The 25,730-nt window shown below is 56.8% G+C and overlaps 1 protein-coding gene across 1 annotated transcript in view; it reads right to left on the reverse strand.

Annotated features, from left to right (window-relative positions):
• Positions 1-346: 346 nt before the first annotated feature.
• The window catches only part of fgf17 (fibroblast growth factor 17), a 41,538-nt gene continuing 16,154 nt past the window's right edge, over positions 347-25,730 (reverse strand). Inside the window, exons 3-5 of the mRNA XM_085970890.1 lie at positions 15,074-15,251; positions 14,168-14,274; positions 347-922 (exon numbers count right to left, since the gene is read on the reverse strand). Of these exons, the coding sequence (XP_085827016.1) occupies positions 629-922; positions 14,168-14,274; positions 15,074-15,251 (579 nt within the window). The 3' untranslated portion in view covers positions 347-628. The remainder of the gene's footprint in view (positions 923-14,167; positions 14,275-15,073; positions 15,252-25,730) is intronic.

Consider the following 25,730-nt stretch of genomic DNA (forward strand, 5'->3'; position numbering starts at 1 on the left):
TGTAGGAAACGCGGCAGCCAATTTGCGCACAGCAAGCTCCCACAAACAGCAATGTGATGATGACCAGATAATCTGTTTTAGTAATATTGATTGAGGGATAAATATTGACCTAGGATACCGGGGAGAACTCCCCCCCTGCTCTTCTTCAAAATAGTGGCCGTGGGATCTTTTATGTCCATCTGAGAATGCCGATGGGATCTCGGTTTAACGTCTCATCCGAAAGTTGGCCGTCAATGGCAGGATTTTCTTCAGAACAGTGCCCATGTTACAGCAACTTCAAAAGTACCTAATTGACTGTCAAGAGCTTTGGGACGTCCTGGGGATGTGAAAAGCACTATAGAAATGCAAGTCCTTTCTTTATATATCTAATCAGGGCCTTGGAGAGCTCACCAATGTGCTAGCTATGAAATTAGACACAACACCAGTCCTTGACATTTACAATCGAGCACGCATCGAACAGCCTTTTATTTTTACAACCTTGTTTCGTTTATTTTTTTTATTTAATAATTTTTTGTGTTTTTTTTTTGAAAAACCTGCTTATGTTCCACCGTCTACCCATTAAAACGAAGTATAAAAAAATAAAACATCTTATTTAAAAAATATTGAAAGTCACAGCAGCTGTCCTCCTCTAGGTTCGGTGCCGTCTGGGAAGCCGGGTTCTCCGAGTCCTTTTGGTGACGGGGTAATTTATAAACTCAAAGTGCCTTTGCCGGTCCCGGTTCGGGAAGAGCGGCTCCCCTTTGAAGAGCCTTTTCATGAAGTGGACCTCTCGCTGGTTCTGCCTGGTCTTTGTCGCTTTCCTGGGCTGACCCCTCCTGGTGAAGGCCATGTACCAACCCTGGTATTTGGTGTTCCTCAGCGCCGTGTAGTTATTCTCCAACAATATTTCCGTAAAAATACAATCCTTGCCCTTTCCGACCAGCTGGGGGGGAAAAAAAGACCAACGCTGCTTTTAAAATTTACCGCCACGTTTTCCTTACAGAAAGACAGAACAGACTTGCATTTACATCGCGCCTCACACCCACACAACATCCCACAGCGCCTCACACCCACACAACGTCCCACAGCGCCTCACACCCACACAACGTCCCACAGAGCCTCACACCCACACAACGTCCCACAGCGCCTCACACCCACACAACATCCCACAGCGCCTCACACCCACACAACGTCCCACAGCGCCTCACACCCACACAACGTCCCACAGAGCCTCACACCCACACAACGTCCCACAGAGCCTCACACCCACACAACGTCCCACAGAGCCTCACACCCACACAACGTCCCACAGCGCCTCACACCCACACAACGTCCCACAGCGCCTCACACCCACACAACGTCCCACAGCGCTCACACCCACACAACGTCCCACAGCGCCTCACACCCACACAACGTCCCACAGCGCCTCACAGCCACACAACGTCCCACAGCGCCTCACACCCACACAACGTCCCACAGCGCCTCACACCCACACAACGTCCCACAGCTCCTCACACCCACACAACGTCCCACAGCGCCTCACACCCACACAACGTCCCACAGCGCTCACACCCACACAACGTCCCACAGCGCTCACACCCACACAACGTCCCACAGCTCCTCACCCACACAACGTCCCACAGCTCCTCACACCCACACAACGTCCCACAGCGCCTCACACCCACACAACGTCCCACAGCTCCTCACACCCACACAACGTCCCACAGCTCCTCACACCCACACAACGTCCCACAGCTCCTCACACCCACACAACGTCCCACAGCTCCTCACACCCACACAACGTCCCACAGCGCCTCACACCCACACAACGTCCCACAGCTCCTCACACCCACACAACGTCCCACAGAGCCTCACACCCACACAACGTCCCACAGCGCTCACACCCACACAACGTCCCACAGAGCCTCACACCCACACAACGTCCCACAGCGCTCACACCCACACAACGTCCCACAGCTCCTCACCCACACAACGTCCCACAGCTCCTCACACCCACACAACGTCCCACAGCGCCTCACACCCACACAACGTCCCACAGCGCCTCACACCCACACAACGTCCCACAGCTCCTCACACCCACACAACGTCCCACAGCGCCTCACACCCACACAACGTCCGACAGCGCCTCACACCCACACAACGTCCCACAGCTCCTCACACCCACACAACGTCCCACAGCGCCTCACACCCACACAACGTCCCACAGCTCCTCACACCCACACAACGTCCCACAGCGCCTCACACCCACACAACGTCCCACAGCGCTCACACCCACACAACGTCCCACAGCGCTCACACCCACACAACGTCCCACAGCTCCTCACACCCACACAACGTCCCACAGCTCCTCACACCCACACAACGTCCCACAGCGCCTCACACCCACACAACGTCCCACAGCTCCTCACACCCACACAACGTCCCACAGCTCCTCAAACCCACACAACGTCCCACAGAGCCTCACACCCATACAACGTCCCACAGCTCCTCACACCCACACAACGTCCCACAGAGCCTCACACCCATACAACGTCCCACAGCTCCTCACACCCACACAACGTCCCACAGCGCCTCACACCCACACAACATCCCACAGCTCCTCACACCCACACAACGTCCCACAGAGCCTCACACACACACAACGTCCCACAGCGCCTCACACCCGCACAACGTCCCACAGAGCCTCACACCCGCACAACGTCCCACAGAGCCTCACACCCGCACAACGTCCCACAGCGCCTCACACCCGCACAACGTCCCACAGCGCCTCACACCCACACAACGTCCCACAGCTCCTCACACCCACACAACGTCCCACAGCGCCTCACACCCACACAACGTCCCACAGCGCTCACACCCACACAACGTCCCACAGCTCCTCACACCCACACAACGTCCCACAGCTCCTCACACCCACACAACGTCCCACAGCTCCTCACACCCGCACAACGTCCCACAGCGCTCACACCCACACAACGTCCCACAGCGCCTCACACCCACACAACGTCCCACAGCGCTCACACCCACACAACGTCCCACAGCGCCTCACACCCACACAACGTCCCACAGCTCCTCACACCCACACAACGTCCCACAGCTCCTCACACCCACACAACGTCCCACAGCTCCTCACACCCACACAACGTCCCACAGCTCCTCACACCCACACAACGTCCCACAGCGCTCACACCCACACAACGTCCCACAGCTCCTCACACCCACACAACGTCCCACAGCTCCTCACACCCACACAACGTCCCACAGAGCCTCACACCCACACAACGTCCCACAGAGCCTCACACCCACACAAAGTCCCACAGCTCCTCACACCCACACAACGTCCCACAGCACCTCACACCCACACAACGTCCCACAGAGCCTCACACCCACACAACATCCCACAGCTCCTCACACCCACACAACGTCCCACAGCGCCTCACACCCACACAACGTCCCACAGCGCTCACACCCACACAACGTCCCACAGCTCCTCACACCCACACAACGTCCCACAGAGCCTCACACCCACACAACGTCCCACAGCTCCTCACACCCACACAACGTCCCACAGCTCCTCACACCCACACAACGTCCCACAGCGCCTCACACCCACACAACGTCCCACAGCTCCTCACACCCACACAACGTCCCACAGCTCCTCACACCCACACAACGTCCCACAGCTCCTCACACCCACACAACATCCCACAGCGCTCACACCCACACAACGTCCCACAGCTCCTCACACCCAGACAACGTCCCACAGCTCCTCACACCCACACAACGTCCCACAGCGCCTCACACCCACACAACGTCCCACAGAGCCTCACACCCACACAACGTCCCACAGCTCCTCACACCCACACAACGTCCCACAGAGCCTCACACCCACACAACGTCCCACAGCGCTCACACCCACACAACGTCCCACAGCGCCTCACACCCACACAACGTCCCACAGCTCCTCACACCCACACAACGTCCCACAGCGCCTCACACCCACACAACGTCCCACAGAGCCTCACACCCACACAACGTCCCACAGCGCTCACACCCACAACGTCCCACAGCGCTCACACCCACACAACGTCCCACAGCTCCTCACACCCACACAACGTCCCACAGCGCCTCACACCCACACAACGTCCCACAGCACCTCACACCCACACAACGTCCCACAGCTCCTCACACCCACACAACGTCCCACAGCTCCTCACACCCACACAACGTCCCACAGCGCCTCACACCCACACAACGTCCCACAGCGCCTCACACCCACACAACGTCCCACAGCGCCTCACACCCACACAACGTCCCACAGCACCTCACACCCACACAACGTCCCACAGCTCCTCACACCCACACAACGTCCCACAGCGCCTCACACCCACACAACGTCCCACAGCGCCTCACACCCACACAACGTCCCACAGCTCCTCACACCCACACAACGTCCCACAGCTCCTCACACCCACACAACGTCCCACAGCTCCTCACACCCACACAACGTCCCACAGCGCCTCATACCCACACAACGTCCCACAGCGCCTCACACCCACACAACGTCCCACAGCTCCTCACACCCACACAACGTCCCACAGCTCCTCACACCCACACAACGTCCCACAGAGCCTCACACCCACACAACGTCCCACAGCGCCTCACACCCACACAACGTCCCACAGCTCCTCACACCCACACAACGTCCCACAGCGCTCACACCCACACAACGTCCCACAGCTCCTCACACCCACACAACGTCCCACAGCTCCTCACACCCACACAACGTCCCACAGCTCCTCACACCCACACAACGTCCCACAGCGCCTCACACCCACACAACGTCCCACAGCTCCTCACACCCACACAACGTCCCACAGCGCCTCACACCCACACAACGTCCCACAGAGCCTCACACCCACACAACGTCCCACAGAGCCTCACACCCACACAACGTCCCACAGCCCCTCACACCCACACAACGTCCCACAGCGCCTCACACCCACACAACGTCCCACAGCTCCTCACACCCACACAACGTCCCACAGCTCCTCACACCCACACAACGTCCCACAGCGCCTCATACCCACACAACGTCCCACAGCGCCTCACACCCACACAACGTCCCACAGCTCCTCACACCCACACAACGTCCCACAGCTCCTCACACCCACACAACGTCCCACAGAGCCTCACACCCACACAACGTCCCACAGCGCCTCACACCCACACAACGTCCCACAGCTCCTCACACCCACACAACGTCCCACAGCGCCCACACCCACACAACGTCCCACAGCTCCTCACACCCACACAACGTCCCACAGCTCCTCACACCCACACAACGTCCCACAGCTCCTCACACCCACACAACGTCCCACAGAGCCTCACACCCACACAACGTCCCACAGCGCTCACACCCACACAACGTCCCACAGCTCCTCACACCCACACAACGTCCCACAGCGCTCACACCCACACAACGTCCCACAGAGCCTCACACCCACACAACGTCCCACAGAGCCTCACACCCACACAACGTCCCACAGCGCCTCACACCCACACAACGTCCCACAGCGCTCACACCCACACAACGTCCCACAGCGCTCACACCCACACAACGTCCCACAGCGCCTCACACCCACACAACGTCCCACAGCGCTCACACCCACACAACGTCCCACAGAGCCTCACACCCACACAACGTCCCACAGAGCCTCACACCCACACAACGTCCCACAGAGCCTCACACCCACACAACGTCCCACAGCTCCTCACACCCACACAACGTCCCACAGCTCCTCACACCCACACAACGTCCCACAGAGCCTCACACCCACACAACGTCCCACAGCTCCTCACACCAACACAACGTCCCACAGCTCCTCACACCCACACAACGTCCCACAGCGCTCACACCCACACAACGTCCCACAGAGCCTCACACCCACACAACGTCCCACAGCTCCTCACACCCACACAACGTCCCACAGCTCCTCACACCCACACAACGTCCCACAGCTCCTCACACCCACACAACGTCCCACAGCGCCTCACACCCACACAACGTCCCACAGCTCCTCACACCCACACAACGTCCCACAGCGCCTCACACCCACACAACGTCCCACAGAGCCTCACACCCACACAACGTCCCACAGAGCCTCACACCCACACAACGTCCCACAGCCCCTCACACCCACACAACGTCCCACAGCGCCTCACACCCACACAACGTCCCACAGCTCCTCACACCCACACAACGTCCCACAGCGCCTCACACCCACACAACGTCCCACAGCTCCTCACACCCACACAACGTCCCACAGCTCCTCACACCCACACAACGTCCCACAGCTCCTCACACCCACACAACGTCCCACAGAGCCTCACACCCACACAACGTCCCACAGCTCCTCACACCCACACAACGTCCCACAGCTCCTCACACACACACAACGTCCCACAGCTCCTCACACCCACACAACGTCCCACAGCTCCTCACACCCACACAACGTCCCACAGCTCCTCACACCCACACAACGTCCCACAGCTCCTCACACCCACACAACGTCCCACAGCTCCTCACACCCACACAACGTCCCACAGCGCCTCACACCCACACAACGTCCCACAGAGCCTCACACCCACACAACGTCCCACAGAGCCTCACACCCACACAACGTCCCACAGCGCCTCACACCCACACAACGTCCCACAGCGCTCACACCCACACAACGTCCCACAGCGCTCACACCCACACAACGTCCCACAGCGCCTCACACCCACACAACGTCCCACAGCGCTCACACCCACACAACGTCCCACAGCTCCTCACACCCACACAACGTCCCACAGCTCCTCACACCCACACAACGTCCCACAGCTCCTCACACCCACACAACGTCCCACAGCTCCTCACACCCACACAACGTCCCACAGCTCCTCACACCCACACAACGTCCCACAGCTCCTCACACCCACACAACGTCCCACAGCTCCTCACACCCACACAACGTCCCACAGCTCCTCACACCCACACAACGTCCCACAGCTCCTCACACCCACACAACGTCCCACAGCTCCTCACACCCACACAACGTCCCACAGCTCCTCACACCCACACAACGTCCCACAGCTCCTCACACCCACACAACGCCCCACAGCGCCTCACACCGACACAACGTCCCACAGCGCTCACACCCACACAACGTCCCACAGCTCCTCACACCCACACAACGTCCCACAGAGCCTCACACCCACACAACGTCCCACAGCGCCTCACACCCACACAACGTCCCACAGCGCCTCACACCCACAGAACGTCCCACAGCGCTCACACCCACACAACGTCCCACAGCGCCTCACACCCACACAACGTCCCACAGCGCTCACACCCACACAACGTCCCACAGAGCCTCACACCCACACAACGTCCCACAGAGCCTCACACCCACACAACGTCCCACAGCTCCTCACACCCACACAACGTCCCACAGCTCCTCACACCCACACAACGTCCCACAGAGCCTCACACCCACACAACGTCCCACAGCGCCTCACACCCACACAACGTCCCACAGCTCCTCACACCCACACAACGTCCCACAGCTCCTCACACCCACACAACGTCCCACAGAGCCTCACACCCACACAACGTCCCACAGCTCCTCACACCCACACAACGTCCCACAGAGCCTCACACCCACACAACGTCCCACAGCTCCTCACACCCACACAACGTCCCACAGCTCCTCACACCCACACAACGTCCCACAGCACCTCACACCCACACAACGTCCCACAGCTCCTCACACCCACACAACGTCCCACAGCGCCTCACACCCACACAACGTCCCACAGCGCCTCACACCCACACAACGTCCCACAGCTCCTCACACCCACACAACGTCCCACAGCGCCTCACACCCACACAACGTCCCACAGCTCCTCACACCCACACAACGTCCCACAGCTCCTCACACCCACACAACGTCCCACAGCTCCTCACACCCACACAACGTCCCACAGCTCCTCACACCCACACAACGTCCCACAGCTCCTGACACCCGCACAACGTCCCACAGCGCCTCACACCCACACAACATCCCACAGCTCCTCACACCCACACAACGTCCCACAGAGCCTCACACCCACACAACGTCCCACAGCTCCTCACACCCACACAACGTCCCACAGAGCCTCACACCCACACAACGTCCCACAGCTCCTCACACCCACACAACGTCCCACAGCGCCTCACACCCACACAACGTCCCACAGCGCCTCACACCCACACAACATCCCACAGAGCCTCACACCCACACAACGTCCCACAGCTCCTCACACCCACACAACGTCCCACAGCTCCTCACACCCACACAACGTCCCACAGCTCCTCACACCCACACAACGTCCCACAGCGCCTCACACCCACACAACGTCCCACAGCTCCTGACACCCACACAACGTCCCACAGAGCCTCACACCCACACAACGTCCCACAGCTCCTCACACCCACACAACGTCCCACAGCGCCTCACACCCACACAACGTCCCACAGAGCCTCACACCCACACAACGTCCCACAGCTCCTCACACCCACACAACGTCCCACAGCGCTCACACCCATACAACGTCCCACAGCGCCTCACACCCACACAACGTCCCACAGAGCCTCACACCCACACAACGTCCCACAGCTCCTCACACCCACACAACATCCCACAGAGCCTCACACCCACACAACGTCCCACAGAGCCTCACACCCACACAACGTCCCACAGCGCCTCACACCCACACAACGTCCCACAGAGCCTCACACCCACACAACGTCCCACAGCTCCTCACACCCACACAACGTCCCACAGCTCCTCACACCCACACAACGTCCCACAGCGCTCACACCCACACAACGTCCCACAGCTCCTCACACCCACACAACGTCCCACAGCGCCTCACACCCACACAACGTCCCACAGAGCCTCACACCCACACAACGTCCCACAGAGCCTCACACCCACACAACGTCCCACAGCTCCTCACACCCACACAACGTCCCACAGCTCCTCACACCCACACAACGTCCCACAGCTCCTCACACCCACACAACATCCCACAGAGCCTCACACCCACACAACGTCCCACAGCTCCTCACACCCACACAACGTCCCACAGAGCCTCACACCCACACAACGTCCCACAGCGCTCACACCCACACAACGTCCCACAGCTCCTCACACCCACACAATGTCCCACAGCTCCTCACACCCACACAACGTCCCACAGCGCCTCACACCCACACAACGTCCCACAGCTCCTCACACCCACACAACGTCCCACAGCGCCTCACACCCACACAACGTCCCACAGAGCCTCACACCCACACAATGTCCCACAGCTCCTCACACCCACACAACGTCCCACAGCTCCTCACACCCACACAACGTCCCACAGCGCCTCACACCCACACAACGTCCCACAGCTCCTCACACCCACACAACGTCCCACAGCTCCTCACACCCACACAACGTCCCACAGCTCCTCACACCCACACAACGTCCCACAGAGCCTCACACCCACACAACGTCCCACAGCTCCTCACACCCACACAACGTCCCACAGAGCCTCACACCCACACAACGTCCCACAGCTCCTCACACCCACACAACGTCCCACAGCTCCTCACACCCACACAACGTCCCACAGCACCTCTCACCCACACAACGTCCCACAGCTCCTCACACCCACACAACGTCCCACAGCGCCTCACACCCACACAACGTCCCACAGAGCCTCACACCCACACAACGTCCCACAGCGCCTCACACCCACACAACGTCCCACAGCTCCTCACACCCACACAACGTCCCACAGCGCCTCACACCCACACAACGTCCCACAGCTCCTCACACCCACACAACGTCCCACAGCTCCTCACACCCACACAACGTCCCACAGCTCCTCACACCCACACAACGTCCCACAGCTCCTCACACCCACACAACGTCCCACAGCTCCTGACACCCGCACAACGTCCCACAGCGCCTCACACCCACACAACGTCCCACAGCTCCTCACACCCACACAACGTCCCACAGCGCCTCACACCCACACAACGTCCCACAGCTCCTCACACCCACACAACGTCCCACAGCGCCTCACACCCACACAACGTCCCACAGCGCCTCACACCCACACAACGTCCCACAGCGCCTCACACCCACACAACATCCCACAGCTCCTCACACCCACACAACATCCCACAGAGCCTCACACCCACACAACGTCCCACAGCTCCTCACACCCACACAACGTCCCACAGAGCCTCACACCCACACAACGTCCCACAGCTCCTCACACCCACACAACGTCCCACAGCTCCTCACACCCACACAACGTCCCACAGCGCCTCACACCCACACAACGTCCCACAGCTCCTCACACCCACACAACGTCCCACAGCTCCTCACACCCACACAACGTCCCACAGCTCCTCACACCCACACAACGTCCCACAGCTCCTCACACCCACACAACGTCCCACAGCTCCTCACACCCACACAACGTCCCACAGCTCCTCACACCCACACAACGTCCCACAGAGCCTCACACCCACACAACGTCCCACAGCTCCTCACACCCACACAACGTCCCACAGAGCCTCACACCCACACAACGTCCCACAGCTCCTCACACCCACACAACGTCCCACAGCTCCTCACACCCACACAACGTCCCACAGCTCCTCACACCCACACAACGTCCCACAGCTCCTCACACCCACACAACGTCCCACAGCTCCTCACCCACACAACATCCCACAGAGCCTCACACCCACACAACGTCCCACAGCTCCTCACACCCACACAACGTCCCACAGCGCCTCACACCCACACAACGTCCCACAGCTCCTCACACCCACACAACGTCCCACAGCGCCTCACACCCACACAACGTCCCACAGAGCCTCACACCCACACAACGTCCCACAGCTCCTCACACCCACACAACATCCCACAGAGCCTCACACCCACACAACGTCCCACAGAGCCTCACACCCACACAACGTCCCACAGCTCCTCACACCCACACAACGTCCCACAGCTCCTCACACCCACACAACGTCCCACAGCTCCTCACACCCACACAACGTCCCACAGCGCCTCACACCCACACAACATCCCACAGAGCCTCACACCCACACAACATCCCACAGAGCCTCACACCCACACAACGTCCCACAGCTCCTCACACCCACACAATGTCCCACAGCTCCTCACACCCACACAACGTCCCACAGCTCCTCACACCCACACAACGTCCCACAGCGCTCACACCCACACAACGTCCCACAGCGCCTCACACCCACACAACGTCCCACAGCGCTCACAGCCAACAAAACACTTTCTGAAACGTGGTCCCTGTTGTTTTAGTGGCGCACAGCAAGGTCCCGCAAGTTACCAGCCCGGCACTTCTGCAAGAATAAGTCCCACAAACAACAACTTGCATTCATACAGCGCCTTTAACGTAGTAAAATGTCCCAAGGCGATTCACAGGAGCCTAAATCAGACAAAATCTGACAGCGAGCCACATAAGGAGATATTAAGACAGATTGGTCAAAGAGGTAAGTTTTAGGAATGTAAGAAATGGGAGCAGGGGAAAGCCATTTGGCCCTTCGAGCCTGTTCTGCTATGGGGTGTTCTAATGGTGCAAGGGGCGCCTTAAAGGAGGAGAGCGAGAGGCGGAGAGGTTTAGGGAGGGAATTCCAGAGCTCAGGGCCCAGGCAGCTGAAGGCACGGCCGCCAATGGTGGAGCGATGACAATCGGGAATGGGCAAGAGGCCAGAATTGGAGGAGCACTGAGATCTCGGAGGGTTGTGGGGGCTGGAGGGGGTTACAGAGATAGGGATAAAGAGGATATGGGGGTCAGAAGCTCAGCTCAGGGTCAAATAGGAAGCCGGGTTTGCGAACAGTCTGGTGCAGCCTCAGACAGGGGAGGGGAATGGAATCGGTGGCTAGGGAACGGAGTTTGTGATGGGAGCTGAAGACAATTGCTTCATAAAAACCACTACCCAATGCCTGAAACCGTAACCCACAGGAGGAGGCCACTCAGTCCCTCGAGCCTGCTCAGCCATTCAATTAGATCGTGGCCGTCCCCGGACTGCAGATTAGTAAAATGACCCCTTCCCAATCTGAGGGGACGGGAAGCCTCACTGAAAGGTTCCAAGGGGAGAGACGCGCCGAGGCAGTGGACCTCAGCATCTCGTAAGATAGGAAAGAGAATATTGAAAATCAGCTGGGGTTCCTGCTCCTCTCTGCTGACCTTTGAATCTGGCCGGATGGATGGAGATGGTCATCTCAGACGAACAGGGGAGTCATCCCCAGTTTCCTGGACCAATATTTATCCCTCAATCAACATCTCTAAAACAGATGATCTGGTCATTATCACATTGCTGTTTGTGGGATCTTGCTGTGTGTAAATTGGCCATCACAGCCAGCATAATGATCAGATCATCTGTTTTTAGTGGTGTTGGTTAAGGGATAAATATCGGTCCAGGAAACTGGGGACGACGCCCCTGCTCTTCTTTGAAACAGTGCCATCGGATCTTTTACACCGACCTGAAAGCGCTGATGGGGCATTGGTTTAAAATCTCCGACAGTGCGGCGCTCCCTCAGTACTGCCCCTCCGACAGTGCGGCGCTCCCTCAGTACTGCCCCTCCGACAGTGCAGCGCTCCCTCAGTACTGCCCCTCCGACAGTGCGGCGCTCTCTCAGTACTGCCCCTCCGACAGTGCGGCGCTCTCTCAGTACTGCCCCTCCGACAGTGCGGCGCTCCCTCAGTACTGCCCCTCCGACAGTGCGACGCTCCCTCAGTACTGCCCCTCCGACAGTGCAGCACTCCCTCAGTGCTGACCCTCCGACAGTGCAGCGCTCCCTCAGTACTGCCCCTCCGACAGTGCAGCACTCCCTCAGTACTGCCCCTTCGACAGTGCGGCGCTCCCTCAGTACTGCCCCTCTGACAGTGCAGCACTCCCTCAGTACTGCCCCTTCGAAAGTGCGGCACTCCCTCAGTACTGCCCCTCCGACAGTGCAGCACTCCCTCAGTACTGCCCCTCCGACAGTGCAGCGCTCCTTCAGTACTGCCCCTCCGACAGTGCAGCGCTCCTTCAGTACTGCCCCTCCGACAGTGCAGCGCTCCTTCAGTACTGCCCCTCCGACAGTGCGGCGCTCCCTCAGTACTGCCCCTCTGACAGTGCGGCGCTCCCTCAGTACTGCCCCTCCGACAGTGCGACGCTCCCTCAGTATTGCCCCTCCGACAGTGCTGCGCTCCCTCAGTACTGCCCCTCCGACAGTGCGGCGCTCCCTCAGTACTGCCCCTTCAACAGTGCGGCGCTCCCTCAGTACTGCCCCTCTGACAGTGCAGCACTCCCTCAGTACTGCCCCTTCGACAGTGCGGCACTCCCTCAGTACTGCCCCTCCGACAGTGCAGCACTCCCTCAGTACTGCCCCTCCGACAGTGCAGCGCTCCTTCAGTACTGCCCCTCCGACAGTGCAGCGCTCCTTCAGTACTGCCCCTCCGACAGTGCGACGCTCCCTCAGTATTGCCCCTCCGACAGTGCAGCACTCCCTCAGTACTGCCCCTCCGACAGTGCGACGCTCCCTCAGTACTGCCCCTCTGATAGTGCGGCGCTCCCTCAGTACTGCCCCTCCGACAGTGCGACGCTCCCTCAGTATTGCCCCTCCGACAGTGCTGCGCTCCCTCAGTACTGCCCCTCCGACAGTGCGACGCTCCCTCAGTACTGCCCTTCCGACAGTGCGGCGTTCCCTCAGTACTGCCCCTCCGACAGTGAGGCGCGCCCTCAGTACTGCCCCTCCGACAGTGCGGCACTCCCTCAGTACTGCCCCTCCGACAGTGCAGCACTGCCTCAATACTGCCCCTCCGACAGTGCGGCGTTCCCTCAGTACTGCGCTGGAGTGTCGGGCTGGATTGTGTGCTGAAGTCTCTGGAGTGGGGCTTGAACCCACGACCCTCTGACTCGGCCGGCACTGATCAATCCTGTGGGGGTTTGCCCCGACTTCACAGACCCTCGCGGACCCTCACGGACTTGGCGCCACACTCATAGCCCCCGGCAACTGTACAGACCAAGCTTTGCTCAGGCACTTACTTTTCCCACAAGTTTCCCCCTTCTGTTCATGCAGATGTAGTGTCCCGTCTCCGCTCCCCGGATTCGCACTCGACTGTCGAACGTGTCCGTTTCCACCAGCAGTTTAGCTGCAAGAAGAGAATCCTCCGTTAAACTAACGGTCTTCATCAGAGAGGAGTCGCAGCAACATCTGCTGAGATGATGGGGTATTCACCTAGAGGGTTTTCTAATCCTCCTCAAAATAAATGGAGAGAAGACACTGTAGCTTCACTGACCCCATCGCCCCACCCCACCATTCATGAATTATGAACGTAGGCAAAGCCCCACCATGGGGAGAGTGAATTCATAAAATGACCCTCCCATAACCAAGGATTAAAGACCTGTTATTCTATACATAACCCCCCCGAACCCCTCGATTAAATTCCAGCCTGTAACTCACTCCCGGGTATCTGTTATTCTAAATATAAACCCCCTGAACCCCCCGATTAGATTCCAGCCTGTAACTCTCTCCCGGGTATCTGTTATTCTTGGTATAAACAGTCTGAATGTCAGGGCTGAGAGCAGATACCTGGTCTAGTAGTTTGATCAGGGTGTGGTTAGCAATGTCAGGGAACAGGTTCAATAAAATGGAGTACTGACACCTCTGTGTCAGCCAATGAGTTGGAGGCAGGGCGGGGCTTTCCGCACGCAGAGTCCATTTTACAGCAAACAGTAAACAGAATCTATTTACTCAGCAAACAGTAAACAGAGTCTATTTTACAGCAAACAGAGTCTATTTAAATCAGCAAAGTGCAGTGATTGGAGGATAGTTCCATAATACAGCCGTGGGTTACAGCCGTGGGAATTACCCAATCATCTCCATCCTGACCGGGACTTGCGGTTAATAAAATACCAATAGGAGTGGCCGATACTAGCGGACTTTCTTACCGTATTTACTCCCGTCTTCGGCGGTTGCGTTGATTCTCTTGCCAAGGATCTGGACGTGCTTCCCGCTGGTGCGGCTGTAGAGCTGGTAGACGCGGATGTGCCGCCGGCTCAGCTGGTCAGTGTTCCTGGCGTGGTCCCTCACGTGCTGATTAAAATTAGGAGACGATTGATTCTCCCCCTTTTGTTTACAAAGGGAGAAATAAAATCAATTTGCTTTTACTGTGCCGGAGCCCAGCGATCTGGGGGAGTGGGGGGGCGCCATCGTGGATCGCACGGCGTGCGTTAATCGTCCCCGCCCCCCATCCCACCGCCAGTCTGCACTGAGCGTCGGGTCGCCAACTCTGGTTGGACGTACTCCTGGCGGTTTCATCACATGACCTTCCATCTCTAGCCGCCCCGCCCCCTCTCTCCCGCCATTGGTCGGCCAGTGTGTCCATCCTCGCAGCGCTCCGCCCCCCCCCCCCCCCCACCCCATGGCCAATCCGAAAGCAAACAGACTCTTCGCTAACCAATTGGATGATTCTTGGCTCTCAGTCAAAACAGCATTTATTCCACCATATTTTTATAAGTAATTAACAAAAGTGTTCAAAGAAAATTACAATAAAAACACGTCTTTCTAATGCCCCCCACCCGATGATCTCTCTCCCGGGTTTTGCTCCTGGCAGTGTCCAGGGTATTAATCGTTAATTCCAGGAGACTTCGGGCCAATCCTGGAGGGCTGGCGACCCCAGCTGTGTGAGGACCCGTCACGGTTATCCCACGGCCATCGGCAAAACCGGGAAAAAAGCGAGGCTGAATCCAACCACAACTTGCATTTACACAGCGCGTTGAGTGGAGTAATCGCCCCCAAAGCGCTTCATAGAGGAGGCCATAGCAGTAATGGAAGACGTGGGCAGGTGACTGAAAGTGCTGATAGTTTTTAAAAGCCTCTTCAAAACTAAGAGAAGTCGGAAGGAAAGATTTTGCATTTATGAAGCACCTTTCTCATCCTCAGGACTTCCCAAAGCGCTTTACGGCCAATGAAGTACTTTTTTTGAAGTGTAGTCACTGTTGTAATGTGGGAAACGCGGCAGCCAATATGAGCACAGCAAGATCCCACAAACAGCAATGGGATAATGACCAGATCATCTCCTTATCGTGGTGTTGCACCAATGGGCCTGCTTCTCTATTGTAATTTCTGTGTATTTCTATGTAACCCACTTTATTCATAATGTAGTTAATACAGAAATACATAATGTATTCCTACATTACAACTGTGACTACACGTCAAAAAATGTTTCATTGGCTGTGCAGCAGTGAGGGACGTCCTGAGGCTGTGAAAGGTGCTGTAGAAATGGAAGTCTGCATCTATCACTCTATCCCTCTATCTATCTATCTATCCCTCTATCCCTCCCTCTCTATCACTCTATCATTCTATCTATCTATCACTCTATCTATCTATCACTCTATCCCTCTATCTATCTATCTCTCTATCTATCTATCTCTCTATCTCTCTATCTATCTATCCCTCCATCCCTCTATCTATCTATCTATCCCTCTCTCTCTATCTATCTCTCTATCACTCTATCTATCACTCTATCCCTCTATCTATCTCTCTATCCCTCTATCCCTCTATCTATCTATCCCTCCCTCTCTCTCTATCTATCACTCTATCACTCTATCACTCTATCACTCTATCCCTCTATCACTCTATCACTCTATCTATCTATCACTCTATCCCTCTATCACTCTATCACTCTATCCCTCTATCACTCTATCTATCTATCACTCTATCACTCTATCCCTCTATCTATCTATCTATCTATCTATCCCTCTCTATCTATCGATCCTTCTCTATCTATCTATCTATCCCTCTCTCTCTATCTATCTATCTATCCCTCCATCCCTCTATCTATCTATCTATCACTCTGTCCCTCCATCCCTCTATCCCTCTATCACTCTATCCCTCTATCTATCTATCACTCTATCCCTCTATCACTCTATCCCTCTATCTATCTATCTATCTATCTATCCCTCTCTCTCTATCTATCGATCCCTCTCTATCTATCTATCTATCTATCCATCTATCTATCTATCCCTCCATCCCTCTATCTATCTATCTATCACTCTGTCCCTCCATCCCTCTCTCTATCTATCCCTCCCTCTCTCTCTATCTATCTATCTATCCCTCCCTCTCTATCTATCTATCCCTCCCTCTCTATCTATCTATCTATCCCTCCCTCTCTCTCTCTCTATCTATCTTTGAACGTGGCTCCAGGACTGAAGCAGATTAGGTTTAAAATTAGCTGAGCTGAGCACAGGAGGTTTCCTTTGGAAATGTTCTCCCTCGGTGGTCTGCAGGCCGGTGTAGGAACAACCGACGGCCCCGCTATCCATTTGCAGCCTTTTCTATTTTTATCGTTTGGAAAAAAAAAAGTCCCTCCTCTCTAACATTTTTTCCATGGCCCTAACTGAGCCGAGCCTCCACCTATTCTCCTGTGGACACGTATCCGCAGCACATAAATATTCACAGATTCCATTCGGCAATCTCACCCGGAGGCCTGGGGCATCCTGGGGCCTAACCTGGGGGCTTCCAGGGTCCACGTGACTAAATACCATACACGGGGCACTGGCTTCAACTAGCAGCGAGGCCTGCAGGCCGAGATTACCCGCTTTTGTTTTTCAAAGCTGAGACGCAAACCAATCTTTCTTCCTGGATTGAACAATAGAAGCTAACAGAAGTAGGAAAGGTTTTGGAAGGCAGTCGAGCAGTACCGAGAGGCTTACACTCACTCTAGGCTTTTCAGTACATTGGGTTATTTTAACATAAGGTTTATTTCCCTTTCTGATTCGGACACTACTGTCTCAAAGCTCTATAATTGGCGCTGTGGGAGTTTCTGCGCAGTGTTATTAATAGCCGTCACCGGATACATCCACATCCGACCGCAGGTTTAAGGCGCACCGGCCAGGCACCCTGCGGTAGGTTGGGTTTCCGCGACGCAGATGAAGTCTCCGTTTCCTGCCAACCTGCTGTGTTGGCCAAAGTTGCTTCCGTTCCTGACTTTTTTTGTTGAAGTTCACCGGTTGACCTCGGGTGGTGGTGCACAGGCCGAGTCGAGACCAAGTGTGGCCTTCAGGTGAAGCGAGGTCAGAGGGCAGGGGTGATAATTGGACCAGCCCGTAGTTCAGTCTCCATTTTAAAATCGTAACCCTGTTCTTGATTTTGAGCGATACTTTGATTTAATATTCTTGATCGTTAAATAGTAAAACTTACAACAGTTTGGGAAATAGGGTTGGTCGAAGCAGTAGAGGCTGAGGAGCTGGGAGATGCAAAACTGAGGTGCTACAGCGCCACCACTGGTGGGAGGGTGTAATTACACCGTGACATGTTTACATAGCCAGTTCCCATTGTAAATGTAAACACAGGAATTTATAATTGGAAAAGTTGACACTAAAGTGTGATTATAAATGTAACAACGGAAAGTAAGGTTTTGCAGAGAGGAAATGTGTTCAGACAAAAGATTTTAAAATATATTATAGAAAAGCTGCCACGGGAAGTCAGAAAACATTTCTCAACAGCAGAGAATTTAGTGCGGAGGCAGTGTGCAAAGTTCTTTATGCTAAATTCAGCTCTCCCAGTGAGGGGGCCTTGCTGGATGGGAGTGCAGATTGGAGAATTAGTGCTGGAGTGTTGGAGCCCGATTTTGGACGCCCGTCCCCTTCTACTGAGGTTCCTGTTGGCAGCTCGGACCTTGTCCAGAATTTACTCCTCTTCAGAAGAGACATTAAAGCGAGTGACCCCCCGCCCCTCCCCCCACCACCGTGTGGCTGTTTTGGGCCGGTGTAAAAGATCCCATGGCGCTAGTGTAAGTACAGCAAGGAGTTGCCCCGGTGCCCTGGCCAACATTCCGCCCTCGTTGGTTCATTTACTGTTTGTGGGATCTTGCTGTGCATTTGCCGACTGGACAACAGCCACCGCACTTCAAGAGCAGTGATGGGCAGTCTGTCATGCAGCCCGCGTGTGATTGCATTAACACATGGTGACGTGGGAAGGAACTGGGGGACAGCTCTACGATTCCTGGCACGGGAGAGACCAGACACACACTCGCTGGTCACAGCGGCAGTGAAGCGCTCGAGAGCTTATTGTTGGCGACGGTGTGAATAGAGGCCGGCAACGCGGCCTGGTGCGTGACGATTTTGCCGCCACAACAACAGTCACCACACCTCAAAGCAATTTCTCCTGTGCCGCACTTTGAGATGTTTGGACTTTAAATACAAGTATTTTGATAGCGTCCGTCCCCTCGTCCTGTTGCAGGTTTGTCTGCTTCACACATTTGTAAAGTGTAATAACTGACAATGTTACAAACACACAAAACTACAAAGACTTGCATTTCTATAGCGCCTTTCACCACCTCAGGACGTCCCAAAGAGCTTCACAGCCAATGAAGTACTTTTTGGAGTGTAGTCACTGTTGTAATGTAGGAAACGCGTCCGCCAATTTGCGCACAGCAAGATCCCACAAACAGCAATGTGATAAATGATCAGTGAATCTCTTTTAGTGATGTTGGTTGAGGGATAAATATTGGCCCCAGGACAGCGGGGAGAACTCCCCTGCTCTTCTTCCAATAGCGCCATGGGACCCTTCACATCCACCTGAGAGGGCAGACTTCGGTTTAACATCTCATCTGAAAGATGGCCCCTCCGACAGTGCAGCGCTCCCTCAGTACTGCCCCTCCGACAGTGCGGCGCTCCCTCAGTACTGCCCCTCCGACAGTGCGGCGCTCCCTCAGTACTGCCCCTCCGACAGTGCGGCGCTCCCTCAGTACTGCCCCTCCGACAGTGCGGCGCTCCCTCAGTACTGCCCCTCCGACAGTGCGGCGCTCCCTCAGTACTGCCCCTCCGACAGTGCGGCGCTCCCTCAGTACTGCCCCTCCGACAGTGCGGCGCTCCCTCAGCATTGCCCCTCCGACAGTGCGGCGCTCCCTCAGTACTGCCCCTCCGACAGTGTGGCGCTCCCTCAGTACTGCACTGGAGGGAGTGGCAACTGGCAACATTTGGTGCATCTATTGCAGAGTGAAATATAATATTTTATAAATTTGTACTTGAGATGTGGGCGTTGCTGGCAAGGCCAGCATTTATTGCCCATCCCTCGCTGCCCCTTGAGATGCTGGTGGTGAGCTACCTTCTTGAAGCGCTGCAGTCCGTGCAGTGAAGGTGCTCCCACAGTGCTGTTAGGTAAGGCATTGCAGGATATTGACCCCGTGTCAATGACTAATGCATATCCAATTCAGGACAAGGTGAGACTTGGAACGGAACTTGGAGGTGATGATGCTCCCATGAATGTTACAGCCCGGAAACAGGCCATTCAGCCCAACCGGTCCATGTTGGCATTTAACCACCACACGAGCAAATAGTCTGAATTGCATTTACCCGCCCCATTCCCATATCCCTACATCTCCTCTTCCTCTATCCACCAACCCTACAGGACTGTCCTGGAGTCTCCAGGAATTAAAGAGGAATCTGCCGGTCACTGCTGCGGGAGAAATATCATCGGGAGCATTAAAAAAACATTGTGGCCTAGAAATTCAGTGCCCTTAGCACCGATTTTGCGGCGCTAGAGGGCCTAGCGCTGCAATTGGCGCCGGTTCCTAAATTGCCTGGCGCCCTTCCGCGGCGGTAGACCGGTAGCGCTGCGCCAGCACCGATGACGTCATCGGTGTGCGCAGCGTCCCGGTTGCCGTGGTAACCCGGCCCCAAGCCGAAATTCAGTTGCGGCCGCCTCGCCAGTGGCAGCCGCAACTAAGACTCCGGCAAACGAGTGTTGCCGGAGTCTGCGCCGGCGCTTTAAGGAGGCGCGGCGGCCGGCCACTTTCCCGCCGGCCGCCTGCCCGCAGCTCCCTCCCCGGACTTCTCCCCCCGCCCCCCCCCCCCCGGAACAGATGCAAGCCCGGCACTTGTCCGAGGTGCCGGGCTCATTTTTGATGAGATTTGCGCGGGCCGCGGCCGGGTGCAGGCAGCTCCTCCTTAACGGAAGGAGGAGGCCTGCACTTCCCGAGCCTGCCGCACCGCAGCGGGCGCCGCAGCGCCGGAATAGCGCGGCGCGTTGCGCCAGTTTTCAGGCGCTAAAACCCTTCAGTAGCGCCGGCAGCCATTTGGGCGCGGCGCTACTGAATTTTTGGCGCGCGCAAAGGGCTTTAGCGCCGGCGCTAACTTCCGGCGCTAAAGCCCTGGCGCAGCGCAAACTCAATTTCTAGGCCTGTGTGTTTTGTTCACTTTCTTTGTTGCAAAAATATTGGAAATGGGAAAACAGGGCTGTTTGACCGGGTGAGGCAGCTCGAGGTGATGAAACCTCCAGGGAAAAGTCCAACCAGACTTGGCAACCCCTGTTCCTATCCAATCCCATCTTCAACGTTGCCATAGATTCTGCTTCAACCACTAACCCCGGCAGTGAATCCCACAGCCTCACAACTGAGTGTGTGAAGAAGTTTCTCCTGCCCGCTCTTGTATCTCTGGCCCCTTCTTCCTGATGCTAAGCAGTGCAGTGTTACGCGCATCCTCAAATGCCATAAAATAAGATTTTCAACTTCCTCTTGGCTCATTGAGCAGCCGAACTACTTGCAGCAAAAGATCCCAGTTGCCATTCCCGGTCAAGGGCCGAGTTAGCTCATCACATCCACCACAAAATCAGAAGGGTTAGAACATCAGAAATAGGAGCAGGAATCGGCCCCTCGAGCCTGCTCCGCCATTCAATAAGATCATGGCTGATCTGATTTTGGCCTCAACTCCACTTGACCCTGGCTGATTTCCTTCCCTCGACAGCCCATGTACACTGCAAATGGCGTCAACGTACATGGGCTAGGAAGGGAAGGGGGGGCGGGTGGGAAATCAGCCAGGCCGCCCTCTTCTGGTCATGCTACCCAGCGAGCCCCGTGTGCGGGCACTGGATCACGACAGGACTGAGAGCGCAGCTGGGCGCATCGCCCGCCAGAGTCGAATAGCCTGCCGACACTCGCCGTCTCGTCTCGCAGGTGAAGAGGGAGAAGAGGGCGACGGGTGTCGATGGAAACCGTACCCCAGCAGGCAACAGACGATGGGAGTGCTCTGGTTTATTATTTTCAAAACCTGCCTCCAGAAAAAATGAAACTAATAAAACCAACAGCGACTCCAAATCCACTTCAAAAGGATTCGTGCCTTAAAGGCTCGGGTCAAATACCGCGCGTGTCCCCATCGAGCTCGACACTGACCTAAAACTGGCGACTGGGCAGCAGAATTCCGCAGCTTTCGAGCAGGGATCTCGCTTTTGCAAAATGCACAGCCGTTCCCGCTAATTTTAACCTTTTGCCCAGAGATAAGTGTTGGATACTGAAACTATTTATATCTGGACTAAAAAAAGCTTTCCCGTGATGAATTTACAACACGGGTTAGCACCGGGGTTAGCGGGGGAGGGAGTGAGGGCGGGCCAACTCTCAGGGAGCTGCTCAGGAACCGGTTAACCCTTTGCGAGCTTCGCGCTGCACAGAAAGAAAGACTTGCATTTACATAGCACCCTTCATGACCAGCGGACGTCTCACAGTGCTTTACAGCCAATGAAGTGTAGTCACTGTTGTAATGTAGGAAACGCGGCAGCCAATTTGCGAACAGCAAGCTCCCACAAACAGCGATGTGATAATGACCAGATCATCTGTTTTAGTGATGTTGATTGAGGAATAAATATTGGCCCCAGGACACCGGGGAGAACTCCCCTGCTCTTCTTCGAAATAGTGCCGCGGGATCTTTTACATCCACCTGAGAGGGCAGACGGGGCCTCGGCTTCACGTCTCATCTGAAAGACGGCCCCTCCGACAGTGCAGCGCTCCCTCAGTACTGCCCCTCCGACAGTGCAGCGCTCCCTCAGTACTGCTCCTCCGACAGTGCAGCGCTCCCTCAGTACTGCCCCTCCGACAGTGCGGCGCTCCCTCAGTACTGCTCCTCCGACAGTGCGGCGCTCCCTCAGTACTGCCCCTTCGACAGTGCAGCACTCCCTCAGTACTGTCCTTCCCACAGTGCGGCGCTCCCTCAGTACTGTCCTTCCCACAGTGCGGCGCTCCCTCAGTACTGTCCTTCCCACAGTGCGGCGCTCCCTCAGTACTGCCCCTCCGACAGTGCAGCACTCCCTCAGTACTGCCCCTCCGACAGTGCGGCGCTCCCTCAGTACTGCCCCTCCGACAGTGCAGCACTCCCTCAGTACTGCCCCTCCGACAGTGCGGCGCTCCCTCAGTACTGCCCCTCCGACAGTGCAGCGCTCCCTCAGTACTGCTCCTCCGACAGTGCAGCGCTCCCTCAGTACTGCCCCTCCGACAGTGCAGCGCTCCCTCAGTACTGCTCCTCCGACAGTGCTGCGCTCCCTCAGTACTGCTCCTCCGACAGTGCAGCGCTCCCTCAGTACTGCTCCTCCGACAGTGCGGCGCTCCCTCAGTACTGCCCCTCCGACAGTGCAGCGCTCCCTCAGTACTGTCCTTCCCACAGTGCAGCGCTCCCTCAGTACTGCCCCTCCGACAGTGCGGCGCTCCCTCAGTACTGCTCCTCCGACAGTGCAGCGCTCCCTCAGTACTGCCCCTCCGACAGTGCAGCGCTCCCTCAGTACTGCCCCTCCGACAGTGCAGCGCTCCCTCAGTACTGCCCCTCCGACAGTGCAGCGCTCCCTCAGTACTGCCCCTCCGACAGTGTGGCGCTCCCTCAGTACTGCCCCTCCGACAGTGCAGCGCTCCCTCAGTACTGCCCCTCCGACAGTGCGGCGCTCCCTCAGTACTGCTCCTCCGACAGTGCGGCGCTCCCTCAGTACTGCTCCTCCGACAGTGCAGCGCTCCCTCAGTACTGCCCCTCCGACAGTGCGGCGCTCCCTCAGTACTGCCCCTTCGACAGTGCGGCACTCCCTCAGTACTGCCCCTCCGACAGTGCAGCGCTCCCTCAGTACTGCCCCTCCGACAGTGCAGCACTCCCTCAGTACTGCCCCTCCGACAGTGCGGCACTCCCTCAGTACTGCCCCTCCGACAGTGCGGCACTCCCTCAGTACTGCCCTTCCGACAGTGCAGCGCTCCCTCAGTACTGCCCCTCCGACAGTGTGGTGCTCCCTCAGTACTGCCCCTCCGACAGTGCTGCGCTCCCTCAGTACTGCCCCTCCGACAGTGCGGCCCTCCCTCAATACTGCCCCTCCGACAGTGTGGTGCTCCCTCAGTACTGCCCCTCCGACAGTGCGGTGCTCCCTCAGTACTGCCCCTCCGACAGTGCGGCGCTCCCTCAGTACTGCCCCTCCGACAGTGCAGTGCTCCCTCAGTACTGCCCCTCCGACAGTGCAGCACTCCCTCAGTACTGCCCCTCCGACAGTGCAGCACTCCCTCAGTACTGCCCCTCCGACAGTGCAGCACTCCCTCAGTACTGCCCCTCCGACAGTGCAGCGCTCCCTCAGTACTGCATTGGAGTGTCAGCCTAGGTTTTTGTGTTCAAGTCCCTGGAGTGGGACTTGAACCCACGACCTTCTGACTCAGAGCACGACTGTGCTACCCACAGAGCCACAGCTGACACTATTCACTTCTCTCTTCCCGATTTCTCCCCCTCTGAGCTATGCTTCCAGGGGGTTGGCACCCTCGGGAATGCCTCCTAAGTGTCCAGTCGTCATGCGCGAACCTGGATGGTGATGCCTGGCAGGCCATGGGAGGCATCACGTTCGAGCCGTGATTCCCGGCCTCGTGCGCAACTTCCAGCTGGGGTCGCAGTGTAGCAGTTGAGAGCTGGGTTATTCCCTCCTCCTTGCCCCAGGCACGGACGTCAATTGTAACGCCCCCCCACCCCCTCCCCCAGCAATGCAGGCTGAGGTCAGCCGTGGCTCAGTGGGCAGCACTCTCGCCTCTAAGTCTGGTTCAAGTCCCACTCCAGACACTTGAGCACAAAATCTAGGCTGACACTCCAGTGCAGTACTGAGGGAGCGCTGCACTGTCGGAGGTGCAGTACTGAGGGAGCGCTGCACTGTCGGAGGTGCAGTACTGAGGGAGCGCTGCACTGTCGGAGGTGCCGACTTTCAGATGAGACGTTAAACTGAGGCCCCGTCTGTTCTCTCAGCTGGGTGTAAAAGATCCCATGGCACTATTCGAAGAAGAACAGGGGAGTTCTCCCCAATGTCCTGGGCCAATATTTACTTCTCAACCAACAGCACTAAAACAGATTATCTAGTTATTATCACATCTTTTTTTTATTTGTTTATGGGATGTGGGCGTCGCTGGCAAAGCCAGCATTTATTGCCCATCCCTAGTTGCCCTTGAGAAGGTGGTGGTGAGCCGCCTTCTTGATCCGCTGCAGTCCGTGTGGTGAAGGTACTCCCACAGTGCTGTTAGGGAGGGAGTTCCAGGATTTTGACCCAGCGACGATGAAGGATCAGCGATAAATTTCCAAGTCAGGATGGTGTGTGACTTGGAGGGTAACTTGGAGGTGGTGGTGTTCCCATGCGCCTGCTGCCCTTGTCCTTCTAGGTTGAAGAGGTCGCGGGTTTGGGAGGTGCTGTCGAAGAAGCCTTGGCGAGTTGCTGCAGTGCATCCTGTAGATGGTACACACTGCAGCCACGGTACGCCGGTGGTGGAGGGAGTGAATGTTTAAGGTGGTGGAAGGGGTGCCAATCAAGCGGGCTGCTTTGTCCTGGATGGTGTCG

This window comes from Somniosus microcephalus, chromosome 30 (assembly GCF_052327205.1).
Source record: "Somniosus microcephalus isolate GS21.2 chromosome 30, FLI_Smic_1.0, whole genome shotgun sequence".
Taxonomy (NCBI): Eukaryota; Metazoa; Chordata; class Chondrichthyes; order Squaliformes; family Somniosidae; genus Somniosus; species Somniosus microcephalus.